Here is a 26,919-nt window from a genome sequence, read left to right as displayed (position 1 = left end):
GTCAATTGAAATATAACTGTGCTTTTTCTTGCTTTTCTGATAGGTTTGTGGATGTGCTAAAGCTCTTGCACATTGTAAGTACAAAAAAAAAAAACCTCTTCTGTTTGTTTAATCTCTGTTAAAGTTCTATGTTTAGGTTTTATTGGAGTGAATGTGTGTTTTTTTTCTTCTGCATTGTCTGCATATTCAATATATAAAAGTTAATCTAATTAAGCAGAAATTAAAAATTCCAGATTTTTCATAAAGGATATTTTGGTGGTTCCGTATGGTGCTCCTTCATTAATGTACGCAATCTTCCAGCTGAGATGGGAGTACTGCTTGAATATTAAAAATGGATAATATCTATTTATGTTAATCAGCATCCTATTTATAAACCAGCTTGTACCATAGCAACCAAAATAAAACTTTGGTTAGAATAACTTTTAAAGTCGAGAGGAAGGGATCAATTTATCATTAGAAATAGTAAGTAAAAATACACATTTCTTAGGTAATCTAGATAATTAGCTCTTACGTTGCATCCATCACATGGCATTATAGGTTTTTAGACTGCAGCTCTTTGACAGATGCTTGCTTTCTGATAACAGCTGTGACTGCAGTACACACAACATGATGTCCACTGCAAGGGTTAAGTATTTAATCCTTGGTTGTGCAGACCAATCATGTGTTACATGTGCTGTGTAGAAGATGATAAAACAGGAAATTAGTTAGCTTTGTTTTCTCTAGCTTGATTTAGTGGGATTTCTGTCAGCTTCTAAGTGATACCTGTTTGTACCATGTTGTCACTCTGTGAAGTGCAAACACAGTAATTTTTCTTTGGACTGTAGAAGTAGTTCCATTGCAAACAGATGCATTTGTCCATGTTGCTCTCTTGAGAAGCATGTTCTGTAAAACCAGGAACAAAGACTCTTATGTATGGATGTATACAGTGCTGTAAAATGGAGATCCTCAAGGGAAGAAAAATTCCCACACCACTTGCAGATTCCTCTTCTGCCCTCCATCTTAGTAGTTGATTTTCTTCACTTTGTTCAGGCTTGATTTTTAACTGCTAAATCAGGCAGTTGTGGCCAATGCATAATTTATATTCAACATTGTATCTAGTACAAAACTCATTAAAGGACGAGAATCGTCCTAATGAATATAAACAAGTTTTAAGCTATATGACTTAAATTATCACATATTTCTGGCATCAGCTTATGTCTTAAAGGTATTTTCACTTTTCAGTGTGCCAGTCCTTGAAAATACATCTTGAGATAATATGTATGGTATTTATAGGATCTGGCTTCCTAGCAAGGTGGTTGATGCCTCATGCCTGTCAGTGTACAAAAGGCATCTGGATAATGCCACTGGAAGCAAAGGCTGTCAGTGCAGAGGTCACAGGCAAACGGGAGAAATGGGGGAAAGGGAAGAGTAGGGAGTTTAAGAAGTTTCTGGTTAAGCTTAGGGTTGTCCATACATTATAGATGTGCAGTGTTACAAGATGTGTTTTGCTTTGTTTTAATGGGTAACTCACATAAAGCCAGTATGCAAGTTTCTAGCTGACAGATGCAAACAGGGTACAAAAGTTTTTGCTGGCTTGCAGTAACAATCAGCACATCTTCAGCGTAGTCTAAGAGAGGATGCTAGGCTGTTCTCAGCTTTGCCACTGTTCTGCAAAGGTGAACCTTGGTAAGCATCTTTGCCAGAGTGGGCACCAGTTTCAGGCAGTGTGTGGGTGCCGTCTTCGTGGAACAAAATTGCTGTACCTGAGAAAGGTTACAGAAACTTTTTTACAGGGTGGTGGGTAGGAGGGTTGTTGTTTGTTCATCAGAGATGTTAATAAATCTGTTTATTTTGATCATATATTCTTTGTGGATAAGATGTAAATGTTGATAGAACAACCTATCAGATTTCATACGCACTGAACCACACTGGTTTACCAGCTTCAGTGATGGGATTACTGCCAGACAAGCAACCTTTGGCAGATTTATGAATTTAAAACCTAGACTCTCCCCATACTGGGCTACTTTACCCATAGCAAAGACTTGGCTGATCAGATGAGTCACCATTACACCTTCTGAACCCTCTGTCGATGGTTTTCCAGAGTAAATACCTGAAATGTAGTGCCTAATTCCATTAGTGAAGATCAGAAATTAATAATACTCTGTCCAGACTGTATTACCAAAGCCAGTTATGCAATGAGAGTGTTGATGTAAGAAACATTTTAAGTTGCTACTAATGAAATGGAGCCTAAAGCAGTTGAGACGGTGGAAATGTGGTTGTAAGCTGGTTACAAGCACCACTGAACTTTTTTAGTGTTTTTTAATTTTATATTAATACAGTCAAGTTAGGTGGTGCAACTCCTCAAAGGTATCAGGGTGCCTGCCTCTTTGGACACTGTCACACTTTGTAAGTACGTCTGACTGCTTCTGCTGAGACAGATTACAAAAGATGTCTAGAAAATTCCAAACACTCAGGGACATTTCTATAGCATGAAATAAGCCAGTCACAGTAGAGATAATGAACTTGAACTGGCTTTGGACAATGATGCTTTCTCAAATGGGTTTGCTTGAGGCAAATCAAACATGAGCTGCAATCTTGAATTCTCTGTATTTCTGTAACTATTGTAAATCTGTTTTAGTGGACAAGATTCCAGTAAAATGCTCTTAGAAACTCCTGAAAACAAAGGGGCTTACATCAAACCAGTTCTGTGTATGCATCTTTGTGAGATGGCCCATGGCCCTGTTTCTACAGGGTAAATGAGGGTTGAGATGTGAGAAATTGCATTCCTTCCCTAAGGGCACTTGGAGGGGGGAAAAAAAAAAAGAGACCTGTGAACTGGATGTGAAATGTGAGGGAATACTCTAAGTTCCTGGGCAGGAGTAAGGCAGGACTGGTGCCCTTTGTGGAGTCTTTGGACATGGTTTGCTTTGCACAAGTGAGATGGCCTCCTCAGCAGCACCCTCTCACTGTAAGAGTGAGCTGGGTAAGCTGCCTGGCTTAGTTTCTCTCAGTTCTTTTACCCATTTTTGTTCCTTTTTTTTTTTTTTTTTTTTTTTTTTTTTTTTTTTTTTTTCCTCACCATTCTGTTTTTACTCCATTCCTTTCTGATTTTTTTTCCCCTTCTACTGTGGTATGGATGATGAAGTTTCTGGTCCAGCAAAGGAACGTGCTTTTTAGGATGGTCCTTCTGCTTAGTGTGTGACTTTGTGCTGCATGAAAAAAGGAAATCTTAGGCTTTTGCCTGAGCCTCAAGGTCTCTGCATCTGACTTACACCCCAGTTCTGTCCTTATTAGGACTCTGAGAGCCAGTACAATGTTGTCAGGAGGCACCTGCAACTTTTCTGCAGGCGCAAGATCACTCTCTTATTGCAGAAGGCAGATCAGAGGTCAAACATTTTTCTTTTTTTTTTCTGTTGTGTGTCCTTCCACAGGCACTTATAAGAGTGGGAAATTCTGGCTGAATGTTTCTATTTTCAGAAGACATTTGCAAAATTGCGTATTAAAAAAAAAAAAAGTAGGCCTTCTGTATATTAAATTGTAACCAAATATTATGACAAATGAATTATTCATAACAGTTTTGAGAAAAAAAAAAAAAAGTAATGTGCATACAGAGAAATAAAATAGCTGTGGGTTTTGGAGTAAAAGAAGTGCTGACCTCTGGTTCTGGCTTACTACTTACCAACTGTGTTTGGCTGCAAATAATTCTCTCAACCTCCCAAGTCCTTTTTCTCCAATTGTAAATGTCAAAATTTGACCAGTCAAAGGTAAAAATGTAAATAAATTTTTAGTCTGTGAAGTGCTTTAGAATTTCTGACCTGAGGCACTTGACTATGAATTGCAGTTGCCATTATCTTAGTGAAAAGGCTAATGAAATAATTTTGGCTTGGAATCAAGCATTGGTCTATGACCCACTCTATTGCTTGAAATAACATTCCCAGAATATATCACAGCCAAATAATTATTGTAAAAATTAACTATATTATGTTATTAAACACTTGTAAATGGTTTTACTGCCTGAGAAAAAGGTGTGGAATTCCCTGTCAGTTTTCCAGAAGCGATTTCATGGGTTTGAAAAATGCCACAATCCACATTTATTCACGGTCTCTGAATAACTATAAAGTTATCCTCGAGACTGCCTATTTGATTTTTGCTTTAAATAACATATTTGTGAAATCTCTAAGTGTATTCCTGGCAGCCTTGTTTACAGTTTGTCACAGGACGGCAGCCTGGCTGTTTCCTAGAATGTGCAGCTCTCCTCTCTCCTCCCCCCATAGGATGTGTGTGTGTGTTCCTTGAAAAGAGGCCAAGCGCAAACATACTTTTCTCCTTAAATTAAACTGATATTTGAGCTATCTGCAGGTGTATTTAGCTGGGAGTTGTACCTCAGCGGAAGGGATTATGGCTTATTTTTGCTTTGCTGATGGTATGCTCTAGGAGAACGGATCCAAGATGAATATTGGTTGAAACCTTAGGAGTGAAATATGTGGCTACATTTAGATCGTGTCATTCTTTCTCTTCCAGTTAAATGTGTGAGGAGGTTTAACTTCACCCATTCCAACTTGTCCTCATTCAGCTGTTAGATACCTGAAGGTGGGGTTAATCGAGTCAGCGGCTGAATGAGTGTTTGGTCTAGTCAGTGCCTTCAGTGGTGCACACCTAAACTTCCTTTGCTCCCTAAGCTGGGGTGGGGGCAAGTTGCTCGGCTCTGCACCGGCAATCCTCCAGTGGAAAGAGAGGATTTGTGACTCAGGGCCTTTGCAGAGGGGAAGTGTGTGGGCTGAGCACAGATGATTCACGACGGGGTCAGAATTATTTCAGATATCACGGCCATTTGCTCGTTTAAGGAAACTGCATTAAAGGAGGGTGGGGGCTGGGAAGGGAGAGCAGCAATGGTGGTAGCCGTCCTGAAGTGCTGTTTAAAAACTGAACAGCCCTGGCGGGACCGTGTACTAATAGAATAAATAAAATTCCCTAAGGTATTTAAGTTGGGAATGTTTAATCAGGCATTACTTCAGCAACTGTTTGTGCTCTGAGAAGCCTTTAAAACAGCTTGAACCAGATTTTGATATGGACAAGTATCCAGTGAGATGCTGTCTTAGTCTAGAATAAACTGAGACTCTTTCTGGCACGGAAAGAATGTGCTTTCCAGAGGTGGTGATGAGGCCATCTTCAAGTCGCTGTGTAAAGGCAATTGTCTGTCTAAGCACTAAAATGTGGTATCAGAAGATTACTGTTGGACCAGAATATAATGTTGAAACTGTAACCCAGCACGTCAGAAAGCAGTTTTCAGAAAGTATACAATAGCCTCTCTTCTTCTGAAAGGTAAAATTATACTGGTAAGAAACTGAGATGATTCAGTAGAGCATAATTTCTTGGTTTGTGTCACACAGCATATGAAACACTTTGTCTAGAGTTGCAAATGGTGGTTTTCAGTGAAATAAACATATTAATTCCAAAGCATGGCAAGTTTGTTTATTTCTTTGTGGGTATTTGAAAGACTAATTATAAAACCTCTCTTTAAAATTCACTGTGATGGATTGCTACGTGGCTTCAAATACAGTATTTTGTAGAACAATTCGGGTGACCATTTCTGAACAGACTGAAGAAAGCAGTGCTTTTCAGCAGTGTTACATAGTACTGTATGCTAAACATCTTTGTGATATGACTCACTTTTTGCCGGTATTTATAGATATCAGAGCAATGTATATATCATTTGCAACAATGGTTCTGGTTTTATTCAGCAGTGAACAGATTTAGTTTCAGAAGGAATTAGGTGCTGGTGTATTGAATTGGTATTACTCTAATTTCTAATTTCTAATTTCTAAATCACTGCCCTAATTGTGTATGTATACATACATATAAAAGTTCCTTGCCTGAGTAGCTTCTGCTCTTTGGAGTAAAATTTCAGGTTTTACTTGTTAACACGCTTTACGTTTAGTGGTTCAAATAGACCCATTCTAGGTTCTAGTCCTTTTAGATAAGGAATTCCTTTCTCAGAAGGCCAGTACCTTCAAGTGTGAGCACTGTTAGCTGTAACCTTGCTCCATTTGTTTGGCTTTCCTGCCCCCAGCCCTCAGGCAAGGGCCCTCTGCCTTCACCTCCTAGTTTTATCTCGAGATGAACTTGGCATGACAGTTACTTCACATGCATTGCCGGGTTATAAATAAAGCTTAATATGATTACAGTGACAAATACATTGCACTGCCTAGTAGTTTTCACTGTAGTGAAAACTTGATAATTCCAAAAAAGAAAGGGGAAAAAAAAAAGTGCTGTAGTTTATCGCCTTTGTTGTTCAGCAGTCTGTTTTGTATCATTTGAAAGCTTCACATTATCTTTAGTCCCTCTGTTTCCTCTCTGCAGGGCTTCCTCCCTTTGCTCGGTTGTGGCAGGGGACGCAGGGGGCGATGAAATAAAGTTTGGGTTGGCTGCGTTTGTGACCACTCTTTCATGGCGTGATCCAAAGCCCAGTGAGGCTGATGGACTTTGGATCAAGCCAATAGAGAAACCAACCCCCCCCTGCATTTGGAAAACATCCTGCAGGCTCTTTGAATGCTATATCTAGAAGTTAAATAAATGCTCTTAACTACAAGTGACATTCCTGTCTTATCTCCTGGTCCTTAAACCTGACTCCCTGCTCTCCTTTTATTGTGTGGTCAGGGAAAAGCTGGGTTTGTTGATTATGTTACAGACAGCACTGCTTTTCTTTTCATTGTACAAGTAGCTTTATAACCCTTGGAGAAAATTCTTGTTTCATCCCATGGCAAAGCATATACTGTATATTGTGTGTGCATGGGACTGGGGGGGGTATTATCATAATATGATGATGCATTTTGCATGAAGCTCTTCAGAAAGCCTCATTTGAGCTTTTGCCATTGTAATGCCATGTATCATTTCAGTGTTAAGCAATGCCCTAGGGTCAGGAAAACCCATAAGATGCAGCTGGTAGTTAACCTATGTGTCACTAGTCTGCACAGAGGATGTAAAACAGAGCATTTCCATATGAATAACGCCATCTGTTTTTTAACTCCCTTGCATTTAGTTCTCAGCCTCCCCCCATCGCGGCCATCGCCCTGTATCTCCTTTCAGTTTCTTGTCATAACTCTGCCCCGGCGCAGCCTTTGCGACCCAGGGTCACAGAGCAAGAAGCTGTCTGCAGCTCACTGATGTAATGAGGAGAGGGCAGGAGAAAGTTGAGGCTGGAGTCTGACAAACCCTAAATAGTGCCAGATGCTGGGACGATGAGATAGCCAGTGAGACCTGTAGCAGAAGACTTGTGAGTGTGTGAGCTTAATTTTTTTTTTTCCCCACTTTTAACCTGTGGGCCCTACAAACTCAAAGGCAGGTGTGCACTGCATGCATATTTAAGATGTCTCATCATCCCACATAGGAACATGCAGTTTGGTCACCTTTTTCAGGCCACCTACAGATTGTGCATTCATTATCATGTTTCAGCAGACTGCAGACTAAAAAGAGCTGTTATATAGTGCCTGCTTTATGCCCAAATTCAAGGGAGAGATGACAATACAGCTAATTTGGATTTTATTTTTCTCAGTTTAGGTAGTGCTTTGTACTTGATTATTTTTTCAAAGGAAATGATAAATTGCTAACCTTTTTGAAAATTTTGCGTGCATATGATCAGGGAAGATGCCTTGCCTAACACATACCCAGGTTCATTATGGGTGCAGTCCTGGCCATACTCATTTGTATGGGGCCAAGATTTTAACTCTAAATAGTTTAATGAGGACCAATTAGCCTGAGCCTTGTCCTACTGAGAGCTGCTTATAACATAAAAATGCCCAAGATCCTTCGGTGATAAGATCGGTTTTCCTCCTTCCTGTAAATGTTTCAAAGGTACCAGTGTTGTCTGGATGATAATTCACATTTGAAATCTCGTGGTTCCAATGTGTTGTTATAAAAGCTTTTTGTTAGATGCTCATTTTCCTGTAAGAGCTGCTACATACAGTAACTTTTTGTGATGCTATATTTTTTATCTAGGCAGCATGTCTTCCTAGAAGGCATTTGTAAACCAGTGTGGTTTTAAAATACGATATTATGATTGCGTTAGCTGATATAACACTTCTGCTTTTTGAAACAAATCTTAGCAAGAAGATACTCAAGGCTACCAATACCTTTGCAGATATGAGGTTTTTCCCCCCCTATAGTTTCCTCACCTATAGGATCAGCGCATTTCTTAAGGGTGTGGTAGAAAAATGACGAATGACTTCCACAGCATGCATATGGAGCAAGAGAGTAAAGCTCCAGCATCAAACCAAGGGGATTAAGGCTGTCCCGCAGGAGTAAGTTGAAGCTGCAGGGGAACATAACCCAGCTGGCACCCTCCTCGCCTTCAGTAGGAGGGAGCAGGGCCTGGGATGCCTGCAGAGAACACGCTCTGGTCTGCGCTGCTGCTTTGAAGGCTGCTGGCTCATGGTGGGGGTTTCTGTCCTCTTTGTGCTCCGGCAGGATTTCCGGGACGCGGTGGCACATGCCTCCAGGCAGCTTGGGAAGCCCGTGATTGAGGACAGAATCCTGAATCAGATCCTGTACTACCTACCTCAGCTGTACGAGCTCAACCGGGACCTCCTGAGGGAGCTGGAGGAGCGACTGTCTCACTGGTGACTATCAGTGAAGGAACACCACTCCTTTGATGTCGTTAAAACTTATCTGTGGGGCTTGGGGGACTCCGCCTGACCGTGGTTTGACTCGACTCTTGTTTGTTTTTCATGGGCCTTGTTAAATGGCAGAGCTGACTTTGCATGCACGGGAGATAATTTTCTCTTTAGCTGTTTTATTTGGCAGTTAGGTGCATCCAGAAGCTATGCCAGCACATGTTTTTAGCAACCACGCTTTTTTTTTTTTTTTTTTTTTTCTTGTCTAAAACTTCAGTTTTAATTGAAAGCTCTTGTTCCTACGTGTGCACGGGCACGATAAATGGACTGCCTTCATTAGAGGAACAGGAGGCTGTTCTGAGGATTGGTTTGCATTTTAAAGGTAGCTGAGATCTATTAACCAGTCACAACGCTGACTGACAGCCTCAGTCCCATTGAAGTCCATTCTCAATTACACTGGTGGGTGGGTCTCAATCAGCTAAAGAGAGCCTACAGACAAAGGCACTGAAATGGGTAAATGCTGTAATCCCATGCTTCCTATTAAGGGGTAAAGACCGCGTTTTGAAGTTTGGCGTTTGGCGATCCATTTCCTCAGAAGTCCAGCTCGTGTCAATGTGTTCAGATGGTTCAAGACCATTTTAAACAGACTGTGTGTCAAGTGATTGTAATCTAACCCTAAACTAGTGTGTGGAGGTGTGCTGGAAAGATTTTTCAGAGTAGCTAAAGAGCCGAATGCCTATCTGCTGGACTGTAAGCTTTTTGTTCAGAAATAAACTGGCACATCTTACTGCAAAGCCCAACGTGGTGCTGTAAGGTTAGGATGTACACACTTGTGTGCTCTTATTGCTCTGTTCTTGTTTCTAGGCTTGAACATCAAAGAATCGCTGACATATTTGTAAAAAAGGGTCCGTACTTAAAGATGTACTCAACTTACATCAAAGAATTTGATAAAAATGTTGCACTGTTAGATGAACAGTGTAAGAAGAACACAGGTTTTGCTTCAGTAGTGAAAGACTTCGAGGTACTGTAAATTATTATTTTTTTTAAGATATGTTCCTATTTTGTGACTTTCCATCAGTTGTAATTTTCCATAAAGCTTTAGACACCATCCTCTGTTTTCTCTGAGCCTTGGCTTGAGACAGGTTCAAAGTAGAAAGAAATTCAGATTTTGTAAAGTAACTAATGATGTTGGTTACCACTGTGAAGTACGATAAAGGACCTTGATTTTCAGAAAAATCAGCACTTGCTACAATTATATCAAAGGCATATTAACAAAATCACCAGCTGCTTTTTATGGTTTTGTCTTCTGATTATACTGTGCAGTGATTAACTGTCTTATTTTAAGCAGGGCAATCTCTTCACCACATTATAGGGCAGTAGCTTACTCACAGCAATCATATTTCATTTGGAAATACAGAAAAATGATTCTTCTGCTCTGCATATTTCTTGAAGCTTTTAAGTCCAGTCCATGCAACAATCAGATAAAATCTGATTCGTGTCATTAAAAGCATTGCCAGATTTTTACATAATTCCCTTAAGTCAGAGGGGAGGTGCAAGCTTCCTCAGAACATGATCCACACAACCTGTGAATTTATCTCCTATGAAGTGAGTTTCCCCTTGGGTAATCCCTACTCTGCTTACAAGTCCTTAAAAAGGCTACTTACAGTAGGCAAAGGAAGAGCTTTAGTTAGAGTCAGCAAGTACAGGAAGAAGATAAGAGGTCTTTTAAGGACTCAGTGTTTCTGATACGCATTATTTTGAATGCAAATTCAAGATAATTAAATTTTTTGAAGCATGGGTCTTTTAATTCTATGTTATCTTTAGAGGTTTGAATTAATTAAAACTTCTTGAGTGAACACTGCTCTATTCTCCTCTTATCTGTCTAATGGACATCAGCAGCAACTACAAATGAGCAAAAATGGTGTTACCCTTATTTCTGGGAAGATTCACCCTTCTTCCTCATAAGCAAAAGAACTTGTTTTGAATCCACCGAGAGTATGAATGCTTAGTGATGTCTTCTAACTCGTGATTAATTTTGCATGCATCTTCCACACAGGGAAATGCTTGTTGTTTGGTGCAGTGTAACACTATGGTAGTCACACCTTTAAGATAAAGCTTATCTGATGTTATCAGTAACTCTTTGTAGTGATGTTTTCTTTTACTGGAACCCTTGACTACCACAGATTTGTTGCTTATTTTGTGTATTTCTTTCAGATGAGCCCCCGCTGTGCTAGTCTGGCCCTCAAGCACTATCTGCTCAAGCCAGTTCAGAGGATTCCCCAGTACAGACTCCTTTTGACAGGTAAAGTCAAACACATTTATAAGCTTAAGCAGCCAGTATTTATGTGTCCCAGGAAACATGTTCTCAGGCAGTTTTATCCATCTGTAAAGCATGTTTTTCTGACTTCAGATATGTGACACTTTTTTTTTTTTTTTAATATGACATGAATTTAAAGGCTTTCTTTGTTAATATTGTTTGCAACAAGGTACGCAAGTGACATGCTAATATTCCCAACAATGGTGTGTGTTCTCTGATGGTACATTTGGTGCTACTTGGAAAACATGAAATTGGTGGTGGTTTTTTGCTTGTTTCTGTAGTAATAGAGCCAGTAATTTCCTTAGAGGGTTGGTTGGAAAGATTCTCTTTTTATTTATTTTTTTAAAGAAGGAAAAAATAGTATGGAAATATAGAGCTAGGAGAAGGAAGTGAAAGATACAACTACACAACTGTGAATTTCTCCTGAAAATACCTTCTCCATTTTTCCACCGCTCAGGTGTTTTGTCTTTGAAAACCATTCTCTTGTAAAAGCAGAAAGTGTTGGTTTAGTATACCTTACGGGTAAGTGCTCAAGACTTGTTACAGAAGCATTGTAGGCTGAAGAACTGGTTTGGGACTAGGAAATTTGGGCTGGCTCCATACCCTGCTTTGGCACTGGCATGTTTGGGTGACCTTGAGCAAGTCATCTCCATAATGCAGTACTTTCTTTTCTGTAATAGTAAGGCAATGATACAGGCCTCCTTTGTGAAGTATTTTGAGATGTGTTTGTTGTAAGAGGGGGATGGCTCCTGTAAGGATTTGGAAATACTTAAGGCATTGTTTTTGAAAGCCATTGCTTCTTGATGAGCTATTTAAAAATAGCCTCTGTTTATGTAGTAACTGCAAAATAAAATGCTCTGTGACCCTTTGTTTGGCTCTAGCAGCTTGTTGGCATTTCCCCAGCAAGTACTTAGACTAGTGATGCTGTGGGAGATACAGCCTGAAATGTTATACAGAAGTTACTAAGTTATTAGCCTGGACTGTCTTCTTTTTAATCATCTCATGAAAGACAGGTGGGGTGGAAAAAGGGTGAAGAGCTTTTACCAAACAGACTGTTTTGTAGGGGAAAATCTCAATGCCTTTTAATTGATAAAATAAAACCATGAAAAGGCAATCGGGGAGTTGCTTTATTTTCAAAGGATACTGACTCAGGGCATTGTGTAGGCTTGTTATATATTCCTAAATCAGTGCAGATGCTTTGGATAAGTTCAAAGGCTTTAAATAAAAAGGCGGAACAACAGAGCAGGATGGAATAAATGCCTTTGTCAATATACAGAGCAAAGCAAGAGACGTCAGAGGTGAATGGTGCTGAAACAACTATGAAGTAGAAGGGGAATTCTTCATAACTAACTGTCACTGTGGCTGGAACCAACTGTTTTAGACCAGTGACAATACACCTAAAAATCTCATCCTGTGTTGACGGTGGTTGTGTGGAAGACCACTGTCCTGCAGCCCTGTTTGTGGAAGTCCGCAGTCCTGCAGCCCTGGCTGTGGCTGCAAAGCTTTACATAAATCTGTAAATACAAGTGCTATTGACATGAATTGGATTGCAATGCTGGCTGCTGATTTAGAAAAAATAAATTTGTCTTGTCCTGTGGGAGAAATAAGAGAGATCAGACTAAGAATTCAATTATACTGGGCCAGGGGGCTATTATTTTGGATCTGCTTCATTTTCACTCTGTTCAATCTATCATGCTATTTCACATTGTCTTTTGTATTTCTTGAGATTCTCACTCTCCTATATCTCAGTGGACAGCCTGTATACTTTGTTACCTTCAAGCAGCTCTGTGTAATATTGAGTAATCTCCATATAAACTTGTACTGCAAAGCCTTTGGAGGATATACAAATATTTGGATCTGTTGTTGGAGTGGGCGAGACAGCAAGTAGGCAAGCAAAACAAGAACGGGCAAGAGTTGCAGTATTGCAGCAGCAGTCCCAGCCAAAGACAATGGGCGTCTGTGGGCAGTCGAGGAGGGGGCAGTGGGTAAGAGCAGAGGAGTGAAAATAATCCAGGAAATGAAGCTGCAAGGCCTGAGTCAGCAGGGATTTCTTCCTATTTAGATGCTCTGTGTCAGTGGGACAGCTTTGTACTAGTAACCTGCTGCTACACAGTCACATCACAAGATGGTTGCTGTGCTTTGAAGTGCAGTTGCTTTTATGCTAACAAAAGCAGGAGCAGGTGGACTTATAAATCAGGAAAGGAGAGGCACAGCTCAGCTGTATTTCCATTTAATTATCCAGCTTCTCCAATCCAGCAAGCAGACTTCCACTTTTCCACATACTAAGCCTGAGCTCTTCTACAGCAAATATTAGATGGGTTTTGGGGGAGGTTAATAGAGGCCTCTGGTTTTTAATAGAAATGAAGAAGAAGTGATTCTCCCCTCCTGAAAATCACTGATTTGAGTTGCAGACTTGAGACTTGTACAATATGAGCAGTCTCTTCATTGTCATATGATAAGCCTCCTCTTTTTTGCAACATAAGATTTGCAGAGAGAGATAGGTCTTTTATTGTCCTCGGCTGAGGTCTAGTGAAGGGAGGCTGAGGGAGACTGAAAAATTAGCTTTTGAGCACACTGCTCTTTAGCTGCTCAGAAATATAATTGTTGGACTTGAGGCCAATTACATGTTGAGAGCAATTGCTTTGAGTTTAACTTAATTAATTCTGATGATTTGAGACAAGAAGTAGTTGCTGAGGCAGAAGAGAATTTTTGTCAAGACCAGAAGTGATAGCCACTGGCCCCCAGCAAAAAGGAAAAGAGACTGATGGGTCTCTGTCAGGAGGAAGTGTGGCATAAGAACATTTTGTCATAAATCAGTACTTGTGTGTTGAGTTTTGTTGTGTCTGGGGTATCTAGTGAAGTAATTAATTTTAAAGTCTGCCTTTCTGAATATTTAAGGTCTGCCTTGAAAAAAAAAAGGGTGTAGTGGGTCAGACAAAAATTGGTCTGTTTTCTATTAAAAAGCCTTCCTTTGGTAATGTGGTTCTTCTGTTCCTCTTGAAGTGGTTTGCGTGAATTAGTCCTGGTACACAGCAGCGTGCTTGTTTACGTGGAGCCAGTCATTGTGTTGCATGAAAGGCATTATTTGGGTAACCAGCAGTTTTGGATGGGTTTTCTGTTATTGTGGAGATGAGTTGATAAGTTCTGTATTTGGGGTTCTCTGGGATGGCCTATTTGTTGTGTTGTGATCAATGAGAAACTTCTTTGATTGTCCTGCAGCTGGGAGGTTGCTATCAGTTGCTAAACAGAGACTGTGCCTTGCTTAGGTGTTAGACCTTTGTCTCATTTACAGTGTTGTAACTCTCTTTCAGTGCTCTCTAAGTCTTAACAAATATTTCCACTTATTCTCCTGCACGGTCTCAACTTCAATTTTAGCATTATAAGGGTTGTGCTGGTTTTTATTTATGGATCATCTCTTAGTTCTGTATTATACTAAAGCAGATCCATTCTTGGAGCCTGCTGTCAGACTTGTCCCCCAGGCATACTGTTTACCTCCTTTATGTTTAAACCAACAGAAGGAAAACTCAGTGCTAAGGGTATGACAGTATCCTTAGCTCTATTATTATTATTATTACAGTCCTTGCTTTATTCTGCAGTTGTGGAAAGCTGTTGGCAGCAGCTTTGTATTACATTTATGTTTTTTATTCCTTTTGCTAGACTCAAGTGAAATAGTAAGAAACAGGTGAAAAATAAAGGTTCTCTGTTACACATTTACGCTACTTAAGTGGAATTTCTTTTACTGGTCACTTTTTTATTTTTTATTTTGACCAGAGTCTCCTGTAGAATAACTTTATCTTTGAGTAAAAAGTCTGAACAACTAAAGTACATTTCAGAGGAGGAAAAAAATGGCGAAGACTGCAGATACCATTCCAGCTTAATATTTGACTTCTGTATTTATTTTATTAAGGAATATTTTTGCTAAAACTTTACTGTAATGCTATTCATGTCTGTGAAATCCTCTTGTCCATGTAGCTTAAGCCAGTACCTCCAGAAAGTTGTTGCAAACACAGAATTTCCAGTGTGTATGCACAGGGGAGACTAAAATAATATATTCTGTTGCTTCTCTGAAAATGAGTTTTCACTGTGAACTGAGGTCCACTTACCAGATAAATAAAGAAATCAAAATTATGTATTTATCACTTTCAGGATTTTACAGCTGCAAGATTGTTTTTTCCCCTTTTTTTAGTCTTATGTACAAGAGCCGCCTTCCTTTCTGAATATAGGATTTTAAATGAATGCAGTTATGTTAAAATCTTCCTAATCTTCCCTCTATTACGCACTAATGATATGACATGAAGTGCTAGTATATACCCATCAAAAAAAAAAAAAAGGACAGAAAAACTGAATGATGTCAAGCGTTGTTCTGTTGGAGAATGTCATAAGGCCTGAATACGCCAAGAAACAGTTCTCATGTTGGGTCTCTGATTTTAAGTTTCCAGTGCTGTTACTTTGGGTATTAAATTGGATGTCTCCATGTACTAGAGACAGTTTCTTGGGATACCAGAGGTACATTTGCAGATTAGTAAATTGTGTCCACCTGACCTCCTGTTCCCACTTTGCAGAGAAGTGAGTTCATGGTTGTCAGCTTTAAGAAGCTGTTTATGTACAAGCTGTAGGGACTCATCCCTCTATATAGTGAGGTGTCTGCTGGAGTCCTTTTCCTCTGGACGTGATGAAGATTGAGTTGCAATTGTAAAGCTTTAACTTGCCTGCTTTATGGAGGAGCCCTGAAGATGCCCTGCCCCGTAGTAACGCACAGCTCCTGCCTGAGGGCTCTATAGGCTGGCAGGGCAGGAGAGGGCAGCTGCTGTCGTGTGTGTGAGGTGGGTTCCTCCAAGTTAAGCCAAGTTAAAAACAAGGTGAACTCTTCTCAGTGCATTTTACAATACCTCCTGTTGATTCTTCTCTTATGCCACTTTGTTACAAACATAACCTAAAGTGATAAAAGGTGAGTTCATTTTTAATGGAATATGTGTCCACCTAAATATTGCACAAAGGTCTGGTAGCTCCCACAGCAAAATATTTGGAGGCATGTGACAGATGCTGAGGGAGTGTAGAAAGGTTTTGTTGCCATGTCAGGCTTTTATGAAAGACCAGGCGTTGGCCAGTGTCAGATAATGATCAGCCAAGGCTCGAAGTGGAGCAGCAAGCTGTGGGTGTTCCCATGGCCCAGCCAGGCAGACCTCCCAGCACTCCCACCCCCTGCTTCCTTGCAGGAGACCCCAGCAAGGCCCTGCTCCTTCACCCCAACCTGTTCTTCGTGCTTCTCTTGGATCCTCCCTTAAGCCTTTGCCAAAAAATAAAACGTAAGAGCCAAATACTTTTCTTCCTGTAGTTCTGTTTTTCTCAAAGCTTTCATTAGCTGACAAGTTTTCTCGCTCTTCATAGTGTTTCTATGACAGAAACATATTTCATAATTCCCTTTTTTTGCATAAGGAAACCATTACAATACACTGAGCAGTCTCTGAGGGGCATGCATTAAGCAAGATGTCTTATGAAGGCAGGAACAATTGGCTCCCGATCCTTCATGAGTGAAAGGATGAATCTGGGTAGGGCAAGCAGATGGGAGTCGAATAATTTCCCTCCTACTTGAAACTTGGACAACTGTTAAGCTAGAATTGAACACTTCCTAGATCAAGTATGATCAGTTTTCTCTAGATCTGCCAGAATCTGAGTACCTCATTTAAAAGTAAATCAGTATTTGTTGATATTATCAGCCTAGCATCTGAATTACTTTGAAAGTTTGGTTGTGTTTCTTTCCATTTTAAGTAGTTCAGAGCTGTGGATTGCAGCGTATAGATTGACTTTTTACTGCGGCCATGTAGTCGCCTTTGACAGGATATGGTACTTTCTGGTGAAGCGGACACTGGACCATGGAATGGAATCTCAAAGGGAATGTTTTCTCGTGCAGTCAGACATTTGGAGTTAATTTTAGATGAGTGAAGTAGATGAAAAACTACCACGAGTTGGGTGGGTCGAGGGTGCCATCTCGTGGTTGACTAACTAAATTTAGATTTAAAACCAAACAATTCCTATTTGAACATTTGAGGTGGGTTATAACACCTTTTTTATTGAGAAATGTTGATCATAATCAGATTTGCTGTATTGGGTTACTTTTTTCTCAGCTCCTGTAGATGAGTTAAGGCTCAGGAAAATACCTGTAATCTTCAAACTTTCTTGTGTCAGCTTAAAGGTAAATGATTGCGAGTACGTACTTGTCTTTCACCTGGTTGTTTTGTTCTAGAACAATATGTGCAACATATGATTTGCCTTTGGAAGAAGCTCAGTGCTTCTGTAGGCTTCTCTTCCCTAAGCAAGACATCATTATATACTTTCAGTGTGGAAATGCTATTTTCCCTCATGCGATTACTCGGACAAATTAAAGTTAGGTATCATAAAACCAGAGAAGTAGAAGACCTGTGTGGCATAGGTGTGTCTGAAAAGCAGATTGCTAGGAAAATGGTGGGTTTTGACTGGTTTCTGGTGCGGTTTATTTCTTTAACAAAAATATCTGTTATTTTTTCTTTTTACAGATTATTTAAAGAATCTTTTAGAAGAGTCTGCAGACTATAGGGATACTCAAGGTAAATGTCTCTTTAGATTAAAGAAATAACAGGTCATGTAAATATCTTAAAGTTTCTAAGTTTTAAATGCATGTGAAATGCTAAACTGATAAGTAGATATGCATTCTGTTTAGTTCTAAGCGTCTTGGCAGAGATACTGAAAGATTTAAAACTTTTGTTTCAAAAATGTTTGGAGCTTACAGTGATAAGTGGTATCAGCTCAAAGAAAGAGATAAGAGTGAAGTTCCCCAAGCAGCTTAAGCAGGTATTTTGGGCAGTGCTGGAGGAGACAGTCCTTGTATCCCTCGGCCTTTTATGACAGGCAGTCCAGTCCCCCAGCTGCTCTCCCCAGCCCTCTGAGCCTTTCTGTCCCCTCTGCTTTTGTGCCAGGACAAGTGCTTGGTGAAAAAGATCAATGAGTTCCACTGGCTTATGTTTAACTTGAGGGCTTCTCCAATTTGACTTGTGACAAGTTGCACAAACACTTTTGCTTGCGTATGCAGGGAAAGATGATAGAAGGAAATGAGAAGGAATAGTTGGAGACGGAGGAGAATAGGTCTACATGTTTCATGCTAATTTGGGGTTAAGCTGCTCTAATTTGATTGTATCAATGCAGTACACATTCATACTGTTTTCTTTCTTCCTAGTGTGTTCCTTGGCAGTACTAAAAATGCTCCCACTTGGTGTTTCCATTTCATTTGTGTGAGCCCCTATCATTTATTTAGTTCTCTTTGGTGACATTTGTGCAAACCCTTTGTCTTCAGGAGGGTTACACAGATCTCGCTGGTTGGACAGCACTAAATGAGTGCCTTCGATGCACTGAGTCAGGTTTACTTTCTTACAGCTATGTCCTGACACAGTGCCATAAAACTAATGAATAATGATCCTTCTTATGACATTTAGACATATGTGTTTATTAGGTTGCAATGAAACTATAAGCTGAAAATGTTTTAAGAGATGACTTTTTCACAGACATAGAAGTTTGTTTTGCACATCGTGGCTGTGAACAAGCTAATGCTTGCACTGCACGATAAACAACTAACCACTTGAAAAGTGAGCAACTTAAAAGAAATATGTTTACATCACATTTTCTTGTGAATTCTCCAGCTTTTGTTTTTTATAGTGGTACTTTCCATAGAATTTTTCTCTCTCTGCATATATTGAAGGTAAAAGCAGAAACTTAGTTGTAACAGTGACAAAGCTAATTTTATGCATTTGACATGTTTGGTACTCAATCTTCGAAACTGAGTAAGAAAATCTAATCTTTACTCACCAAAATCTTTCTTGTGATAATTAAGTTCCTTCTGACTTTGCTTTGTTGTTTAATTAAAAAAAAAAAAAAAAAAAAAAAAAGGTTTGGTTATGATTAGCATTCTTGGAAAAAACAACACAATTCTTCCTGATGACCTTCATTTTAATACATCGCTCCAGCTAAGTGATATAAAAAGTGGAATGTTCTTCCCTTCCAAAAAGCAGTTTTGTTTATGGACTTCTTGACCCTATAGATTACTTTGTTTTGTTGTTTAGATTTGTTTAGAATCTTGGCTCTATTAGGAGCCCTGAGATCTTGTAACTTTCCCTTGAGTAACCAGCAAATTTCCTGTAACATTCTTCAGTCTTTTTGAAGTCGATGAGTACAATTTTAGGTTTTAATAGATATAATAGCTGATAGATGAAGGAAAGTATAACAACAACAAAATCAGGTACTCATTCCTATCTTGTGAATTTAGTTAAATTTCCCTTAACTTTATTTTCTTTCAAGCTGATGGGAACTGGAGACTGTTTTGGCTGGAGCAGCTCCAGCATTTCCTAATAGGAGACCACCAGCTATTTTTCAGCAGACTCAGTTAACATCATGACATCTATATCTAAACTTAATTTTTGATCAAATGCTTGATAATGTGTTGTGGCTTTTTAACTATTTGACTCCTGTACTTGCATTGTCTTATTTCATAAAAATCTTGAACAAAATTAACTAGATTGACTTAGGAGGAGATTTTTATTCACACTTTGGTTTATTTTTTATATGGCTTCATGACCTGAACCCTTCAGTTCAGAAATCTGTATCTTTTAAACTACTTTCTTTCTGAATATGAACTCAACAGTAAGGGAAGTATGAATAGTCTAAAGTACTAATAGTGTAGAGATATTAAAAACAAAAAACACACAAGGCTTTGGTTTTAACTGGTTTGGTAGGCTTCTCTGAGTACTTTAAAGTAAATGTGCTTCCTTTATTTGGCGTGTTTGACTGCACTTGAATTACTCAGAAGGTGATAAATGCTGTAGAAATTATATTTTATCAGAGCAGTTGTGCTTGCTTTCAATTAATTGAGTCTTTTTTTCCCCTACATAAACAAATTACAGGTTTTGGATAAGATCCTTAGATGGGTTTTATGCAATATACAGAGTTGCTGTTCAGTAGCTTACTCAATCCTTTTTTATAACCCCTTTTTGCAGTTGCACTTAAATATGTATTTCAGTTGAGTTGCTAGTTATTAAATATCAATACTTAATAAAAATCCCTCTTGTCTTTCATAACTCTCTTATTTCTCTTTTGCTTCTGGTATTAAAAGTTTGAAGTTTAGAAATTTGAACTTTATCCTGTTACCTTGAAGTGCAACAAAACTAAAGGCAGATGAAATAAATCACAATTTTTCTGGGTAGCTTCTTATGACTGGCACTGGAGGCAGCTGTGTAAAGCGGAAAAAGCTTAATTAACTTCTGTATAGTCTCAGTTAAAATGTTGTTTATGCTTCTGCTGTAAGCAGAGACACTGAAATTAAAATGATCCTTTGTGTGAGAAACTTAAAATTTGATTTTGCTTGTAGACTGTTTGGATGAGCTATAGGAAATGTTTGACACTGTGACTGTTAGCTGGAGAGGTAACTTGCTAGGGCACACCTGTTAAACCATGATTGAAAGCCTCTGGGATGTATGGGAAGTGTTCTTGAATTCAGTGACTGCTCAATCAGATCCTTGAATCTTCTCACAGTGTGGAAAGGGAATATTGTACCTTTCCATAATACCACTTCTAACTGATCTGTATAACAAAAACATTATTTCTTCATCCTTCAGATGCTCTAGCTGTTGTCATAGAAGTTGCAAACCATGCCAATGACATCATGAAGCAGGGAGTAAGTATTTTGACTTGGGAAGCTGTCTGATTAAAGCTTTTTCTATTATTTAAAAAGAGAGAGGGAGAGAGAGAAATAACACCACATGGATTCAAGGGCAATTTCTTATCTCTTTGCCTTCCTTTTCTCCCTGCAGGATAACTTTCAGAAACTCATGCAGATTCAGTACAGTTTAAATGGACACCATGAGATTGTACAGCCAGGAAGGGTAAGTCCTCCAGATGACATTAAAATGATTGTATAAAAGTGCAACGTGGATGATATGCAAGCAAAGTACAGAAGTTGACACATATTGAGGAGAAAAATGGTCCATCACTTAATTATTTGGTGTTGACAGTGAAATGAATACTGCCTCCCCATATGTATAATTTTGTTTATTTTGGGGGGAAAAATTATCTGATGAAAACTTGTGATTTTTAGAATATGATTTTCTGCCAAATCTTGCAGGCATTTTTTTCCCTCAAGCTTAATGTTTTATTTGTTATGATTTCAAGCACAGTATGGAGAACAAATGCAGCTAATTGGTCTTTCTAGCTTTTAGAGAGAGGTAAAGATGAAGAGCCTTTTTCAGGAAGGGAACCATGAATCCCAAAAGTCCTGCAGCAGTTCAGGTGTAAAAATTTAAAATAATAATAATAATAAAAAAAATGCATCAGCTGATTTGGACAGCTTGTGCCTTGAAAACATAGGTCTTGAATTGCTTGTTTTAATTTGCTAGGTATTTTTGAAAGAGGGAACGCTGATGAAGCTGTCTCGGAAGGTCATGCAGCCACGAATGTTTTTTCTGGTAAGAAGGTGTACATACTGCTCTGTGCCTAGTGATGGTGTAATTTTAAGTGGTTGAAAGGTTGTACCACAAATATAACTAACTAGTAACTTCAGATAGGGGAAAAAATGACCATTTGTTGCTGTTACACTTCGTCAGTCTAGTTTAGGGAGATTATCTGTTGCATATACAATAACGTTTTAATAGAAAACAAGTTTCTTAATAAAAAGCACTGTTTTGACCAATGCTTGTTTAAAATTTGAGCAGGTTGTGAGAAGGCGTTATCTGAGGTATTGGGAAAACTACAGCAACTACTCCATTCCAGTTAGTTACACCAGATTGTAAAACCTACGTTTCAGCTGCTCATACTGCACCCTTCCCTCCTTCCTCTTCTCCTTTGCTTGTATCCCAAGTGGAGCATAGCACTGAGCTGGAAATTAAGTGCTAACTTCTTTTCCTGTTCCTGCTGCTGCTTTGTTTTGAAACCTTTTTGCCACTTCAACCTTTTGCTTCTTTCCTCTATTTAGACAGTAAAGCAACTGTTGCTGTATGTAACTTGTGGCATTATTGGCCCACGGTCTTGCCTGAAATCTGGCTTTTGGTTACTGTAGTACAAATATTTTCCTAGGCAGTCTCAAAGTACGTATTCTAAGCTTGGAAGTGTCTTTCTTATGCTCTGGAGATTACTTTGTAGCACACAGAGCACTGATATATTAAGCAGTGATTTTCGTAGATCATGTTATGAAGATGTAGTAAGGCTCATGAAACCATTGATTATTTTGCAAAGAACCTCTTAGCAAAATCTCACGAGACAGTTCAGTCTTCAGGTCTGTGTTTATGTTCAATAAATGAAGTCTGGATCCACGCATTGAACAACACAGGAAATAAAACATCTTAATAGCTGTTCAGTAAGTGTATCAAATAAAGCCAAGTCTGGTAGAACAGCAAATAAACAGTAGATACAGATTTGAACTGGTTTCATTGATATGGATAAGTTTGTCCATATAATCATAATAAATTGCTAATTTTAATTCTGCCATCTCCTAGTTTCTGGAATGTTTTGCTTTGTTGGAAGGGTTAATTCTAATATACTTTTAAAGTAGTTTGTTATACAATATAGTTGTGTACACGAGAAACATTTCTGTCCTTTCTGAGAGGCTGTTCTTTGACATCCGTGCACTGTTTACTCATTGCCAAATGTATATTTACACAAGGAAGGATATAAATAGACACCTATTGTTATCTAAATTAATAACATGAAAATGTTTCTTGGGTTCTAAGTGGAATAATAGGATGTAGAAGATGTCCTTCTGGACAGTTGATCTTAGTGCCATATGAATTTTATATTTTCTGTAAAATGCCATCTGAAATTATCAGTCTCTAAACAGTCTTTAGTCACTAAAAAGTATTGCTTCTGCATTACAGTTCAACGATGCCCTGTTGTATACTACTCCAGTTCAGTCAGGGATGTATAAGCTCAACAACATGCTGTCACTGGCTGGAATGAAGGTAAGTCGCTTGCTAAAATAAGTATTTCTCTAAATGTATTTAAACTGAGGTCTTAAGTTTTCGAAAGGTAGCTGTGTTTATTGTTGGAAAGTGGTGCTAAAAATGCTTATGTTACAGAGCAGTCCTGCAGGTGTAAAGTTTCTTGCATAATATTGTCTGTGGGATTACTGTCTGTGTTTTACTAAACAACTCTGTCACAGCGTCATCTTACATGCCTTTCATCTGGCCTGCTCAGAAGTAGTCTTGCCTACTTCTGGTTTTGTATTAAACTGCTTAGCTTTTGCCTTGCAAATGCTTTTTCTTGTCCATGCCCAGAGATTAGGTATCTCTGTCTGATAATTTTCATCTGGTCAATCAAATCTCCATGGGTTATAGAGATCTGTTAACTGCAAGGGAAGATACGGCTTTTGTTTCTGAGCCTTTGTGAAAAACACCAGAATTAAACCCCGAACCCCTCTGGGTAGTGACAAGCAGTATGCATGCCATGTATTGACATGGTCCCTGACATGACAGTTGCTGGGAGAAACAAAGCATCGCCTCGGGAATCAAGTATCTCATGTATTTCATCTCTGGTCCTGTCAGGGAAGAGCACCAAATCCAGCTAGAGCACAGATCTGGCACCCAGGCCTGAGCTTTCACAGGCGGGGCTGCAGCCTCTCTTCTGCCAGCAGATGTCTTGGGGTGGCTCAGAACCACTCAACTTCCAAAATCCTCTGTGTTTGAAATGTGGTAGCTCAAAAGGATCACCAGGGCAGTCTAGCCCATGGAGATATGGAGCAGATGCCCATTGTGGAGCACACCAGTGGCCTACATTTTTGTGCTGCAGTGCGCTTTTTTGCACAGTTGTTGAAGCTTACAAGGCATGCTGAAGCACAGTGGGAAGTGTCTGGTAGCTCTTGAGCTTCGTTCCCCTGTATACCTCCAGTGTTCCTATGGTGCTAAAGTGAAGTAAAATGGTGGGCTCTGTGTAATTGTACTGCAGCTGAGCACTACAGACTGGTGTATATTCTCCTCACTGTGAGATCTTCTCTCTAATTTACCCCTTCTACAGTAAAAATCTAAGAGACCTTGCAATAAATAAAAATAAAGCAGCATAAACATACTGTGTCAGTTTGAATATAAATTTTTCTTTCTCAAATAAAGGTTAAAAAGCCAACCCAGGAAGCTTATCAGAACGAACTGAACATAGAAAGTGTAGAGAGATCCTTCATTCTTTCAGCAAGGTGAGTCTCACAGATTAATGATCTTAAAAGTATGTGATTTCAAACAGATCTCCTAAACTTTTTATTTAAGATCTTCATAGCTTGTTTTGCACTTACATAATGAAAAGTGACTTCTGGCTAGAATTACTACAGAAGAATAGAGACACTGACGTATGGATTTCTGGAAATAAAGTAGGCTTTGTTCCAATTTGCTTTTGTTCATATTTAAAATTTGATTTGGAATATTTAGTCTTTTTTTAATGGGCTGGCAGAAAGGAAGCCTGCTTGTATATAATCAGTTTCACAGATATCACGTGAATTTGTAGTCTGTAATACAGTTCACTCTGACCTGTAAGGAAGACTCTATGTTGTAAAGAGAGATAAAATCACAAAATCTATAGTAAATGTGGCTGGTATTTGAGCAATTTGAGCTTAAGGCTGCAGCTGATAGGCATTTTGCTGTCCTCAGGAGAGTTAACTGTTAATCAGATTGAACAAAACTTTTGATTTTTCTTCCTCTTTAGCTTAGCTACACCTTTAAAAACTTCAAGTAAATTGAAATATTATCCTCTTACTGCCTTTCTTTGAAAGGAACAAGAATTAAAATTAAGTTTCACTTCAATTTATTTTAGACTTTTCTCTATTTTTTTTTTCCCCCGGAGTTACTGATATTCTCTGTCAGTGCATTAGCAGGACAGGATATGAGGCATAACAATACATTTTGACATTATTTTTAACTGATATAAATTGGAAGGAGTCATTGGGTCAGTCATCTAGCTAAAATAACAGTGCAATTGAGATAAGAAATGGATCTCAGTGAAGTGCAGAATGGAACATGAAATTATAGAAATGTCAGGAGTTACAGAAATGGTGTTTGTCTTTACCAGAACAATAAATTCTCCATGTAACATGCACTAAAATGGAGCTGTTCTGGTCTGCCTTCACTAAGCTGCCTCTAACAAAGACCTAGTTTTGTGGATTGTTGTTTTTACTGCATTTGAATTGGAGTTTGATATGGTCTGTCACTTGTGACAGTGCTGATATCAATGAATAAAGACATGTTTTCTCTTTTATTCAGCAAAGCTGAGCAAGGGCAGACTGCTGCTTTCTGTGTGACCTTGTAAATACTGACATTAGGATGTCTGCTCAGAGATAGCAGTATCATTAGCTAAGGGGTAGACCAAGGTTAACCTTGTCAGAGTAGCCAGAGGAAGCAGCTCAATTGTGTCTGAGCAGTAGTTATTTATAACAGGCTGGAAAGGAGTATTTATGTATTTTCAAAAACAAAAATGCTTCTTATGATTCTTTTGCACATTGGGAATAAGATACATTTCATAGTTTAGGGTATGGTTCTATACTGCTATCTTGTGAGCTGGTCTCTGCTGCTTAGGTGCCTTTGTGACTGGGTGTTGCAAAAATACATAAAGATATTTGTGGGATTGTAGTAGCTTGTGTGTTTTTATCTCCTCATGACTTGAAACAACATTTCTACTTCAGAATTATTAAAAAAGTAATGTAAAAAGAGTAATTGGAACTTGTGAAAAGATTATCATCTTGAAATACAACCTACATATTGTCTACAAAACAGGATAACCTCTTCTTTCTGAGGAGCTGATTAATTGTTAGATTAAAAGTAACTCCTACGAAATACATGCTGGTGCATGGGGCAAAACCCATAACGTTCCTATCACTGTGAGTGTCATTTGTGACATGCTTTATCCTTGAAATTACTGGAATTACCCTCACGTTACCAACTAAAGCTGCTCTGACTTACTCTTTCTTTTTTAGTGTTTTTAACCTTGCATCTTTGGAGAACATTCATCTCTGTTATTTTTATACTTACTGGAAACGGTGTGTGCAAGAGCCCAAAGTTACACAACCGTGACAGAGAGAGGTTGCATTTGCTTGGGGTGAAAGAGAAGTTGGGGGATCCGGGTGTGGATGAGGATTTTTATCTGAAAGCAAAACCTGGGTTTGCTGTGGTACAGAAGGGAAACAAGTGAAAAAATACTAGCAGTAGGTTTTTGCATATGTTTATGACGCTGTTCCTATGGATAAATAGTGCAGATGTAGAGAATCGGTATCTTGTTAATACAGACTGCATCTTCCCTTTGATACCTCATCCTAACAGCTTCTTGGCTCCTATGCAGTAAAAATCTGTTACAAAACCATAGACGAGATTTTGAAATGTTTCTGGGGGCAGACTTGGGGGAGAGGAGCAATTATGCTGGTGAAAAATTGCTACTAATAACATGTAAGCCAGTTAAATCAGAAACATAGATTAATGCCTAAACAACAGTCTTTCTTGCTTCAGGTTTGGTTTTGCTGGCTGTGCTGGCTGCATTAGCATTCTGCTTTGTCTAGTCTGGGTTGAGGCTTCAATTTTCTTGGGTTGTCCGTAGGGATGTGGATTGTTTTGCATGGTACAATGCGGTATTGTACTGGAAACCTCTTAATTATAAAAACAAGTTAGTGCATCTGCATGATAAAGCACTGTGCAGAAGTAAAGCTGGGGTCCTGAAAACAACAGTCATGCCAGCCTGACGTGATCTGAGGCCAGCTGGCCTGTCTCCTGCAATAAGGCTAGCTAACAGCCACCCCAGGCAGAGAGCTGTATTCCCCTCTTAACATAAGGATAGCTCATGCAAGACTAGCTCAGCTGTGAGAAGTGCCCTGGGGCTCCGAGCCTGCAAACAACAGGGCCTGTCCTCCTCTGAGCCCTCCTGGGACCACCTAACAGCTTGGCTGCATTGAGCAGCTGCGACTGTGCTCCTCGCACACACGGCTGCCAGAAACAGACATCGCTGGGGCTCTCTGCAGTCCAATTGAGATTTCTGCTG

General features: G+C 39.1%; 1 protein-coding gene across 1 annotated transcript in view; it reads left to right on the top strand.

Annotated features, from left to right (window-relative positions):
- The window catches only part of FGD6 (FYVE, RhoGEF and PH domain containing 6), a 68,570-nt gene that overhangs the window by 29,997 nt on the left and 11,654 nt on the right, over positions 1 to 26,919 (top strand). Inside the window, exons 5-14 of the mRNA XM_084535754.1 lie at positions 44 to 74; positions 8,443 to 8,594; positions 9,453 to 9,609; positions 10,803 to 10,890; positions 17,439 to 17,489; positions 20,544 to 20,602; positions 20,739 to 20,810; positions 21,321 to 21,389; positions 22,794 to 22,877; positions 24,021 to 24,100. Of these exons, the coding sequence (XP_084391880.1) occupies positions 44 to 74; positions 8,443 to 8,594; positions 9,453 to 9,609; positions 10,803 to 10,890; positions 17,439 to 17,489; positions 20,544 to 20,602; positions 20,739 to 20,810; positions 21,321 to 21,389; positions 22,794 to 22,877; positions 24,021 to 24,100 (843 nt within the window). The remainder of the gene's footprint in view (positions 1 to 43; positions 75 to 8,442; positions 8,595 to 9,452; positions 9,610 to 10,802; positions 10,891 to 17,438; positions 17,490 to 20,543; positions 20,603 to 20,738; positions 20,811 to 21,320; positions 21,390 to 22,793; positions 22,878 to 24,020; positions 24,101 to 26,919) is intronic.

This window comes from Aythya ferina, assembly GCF_964211825.1.
Source record: "Aythya ferina genome assembly, chromosome: 1".
Taxonomy (NCBI): domain Eukaryota; kingdom Metazoa; phylum Chordata; class Aves; order Anseriformes; family Anatidae; genus Aythya; species Aythya ferina.
This window is presented reverse-complemented; position numbering and strand designations above follow the sequence as displayed.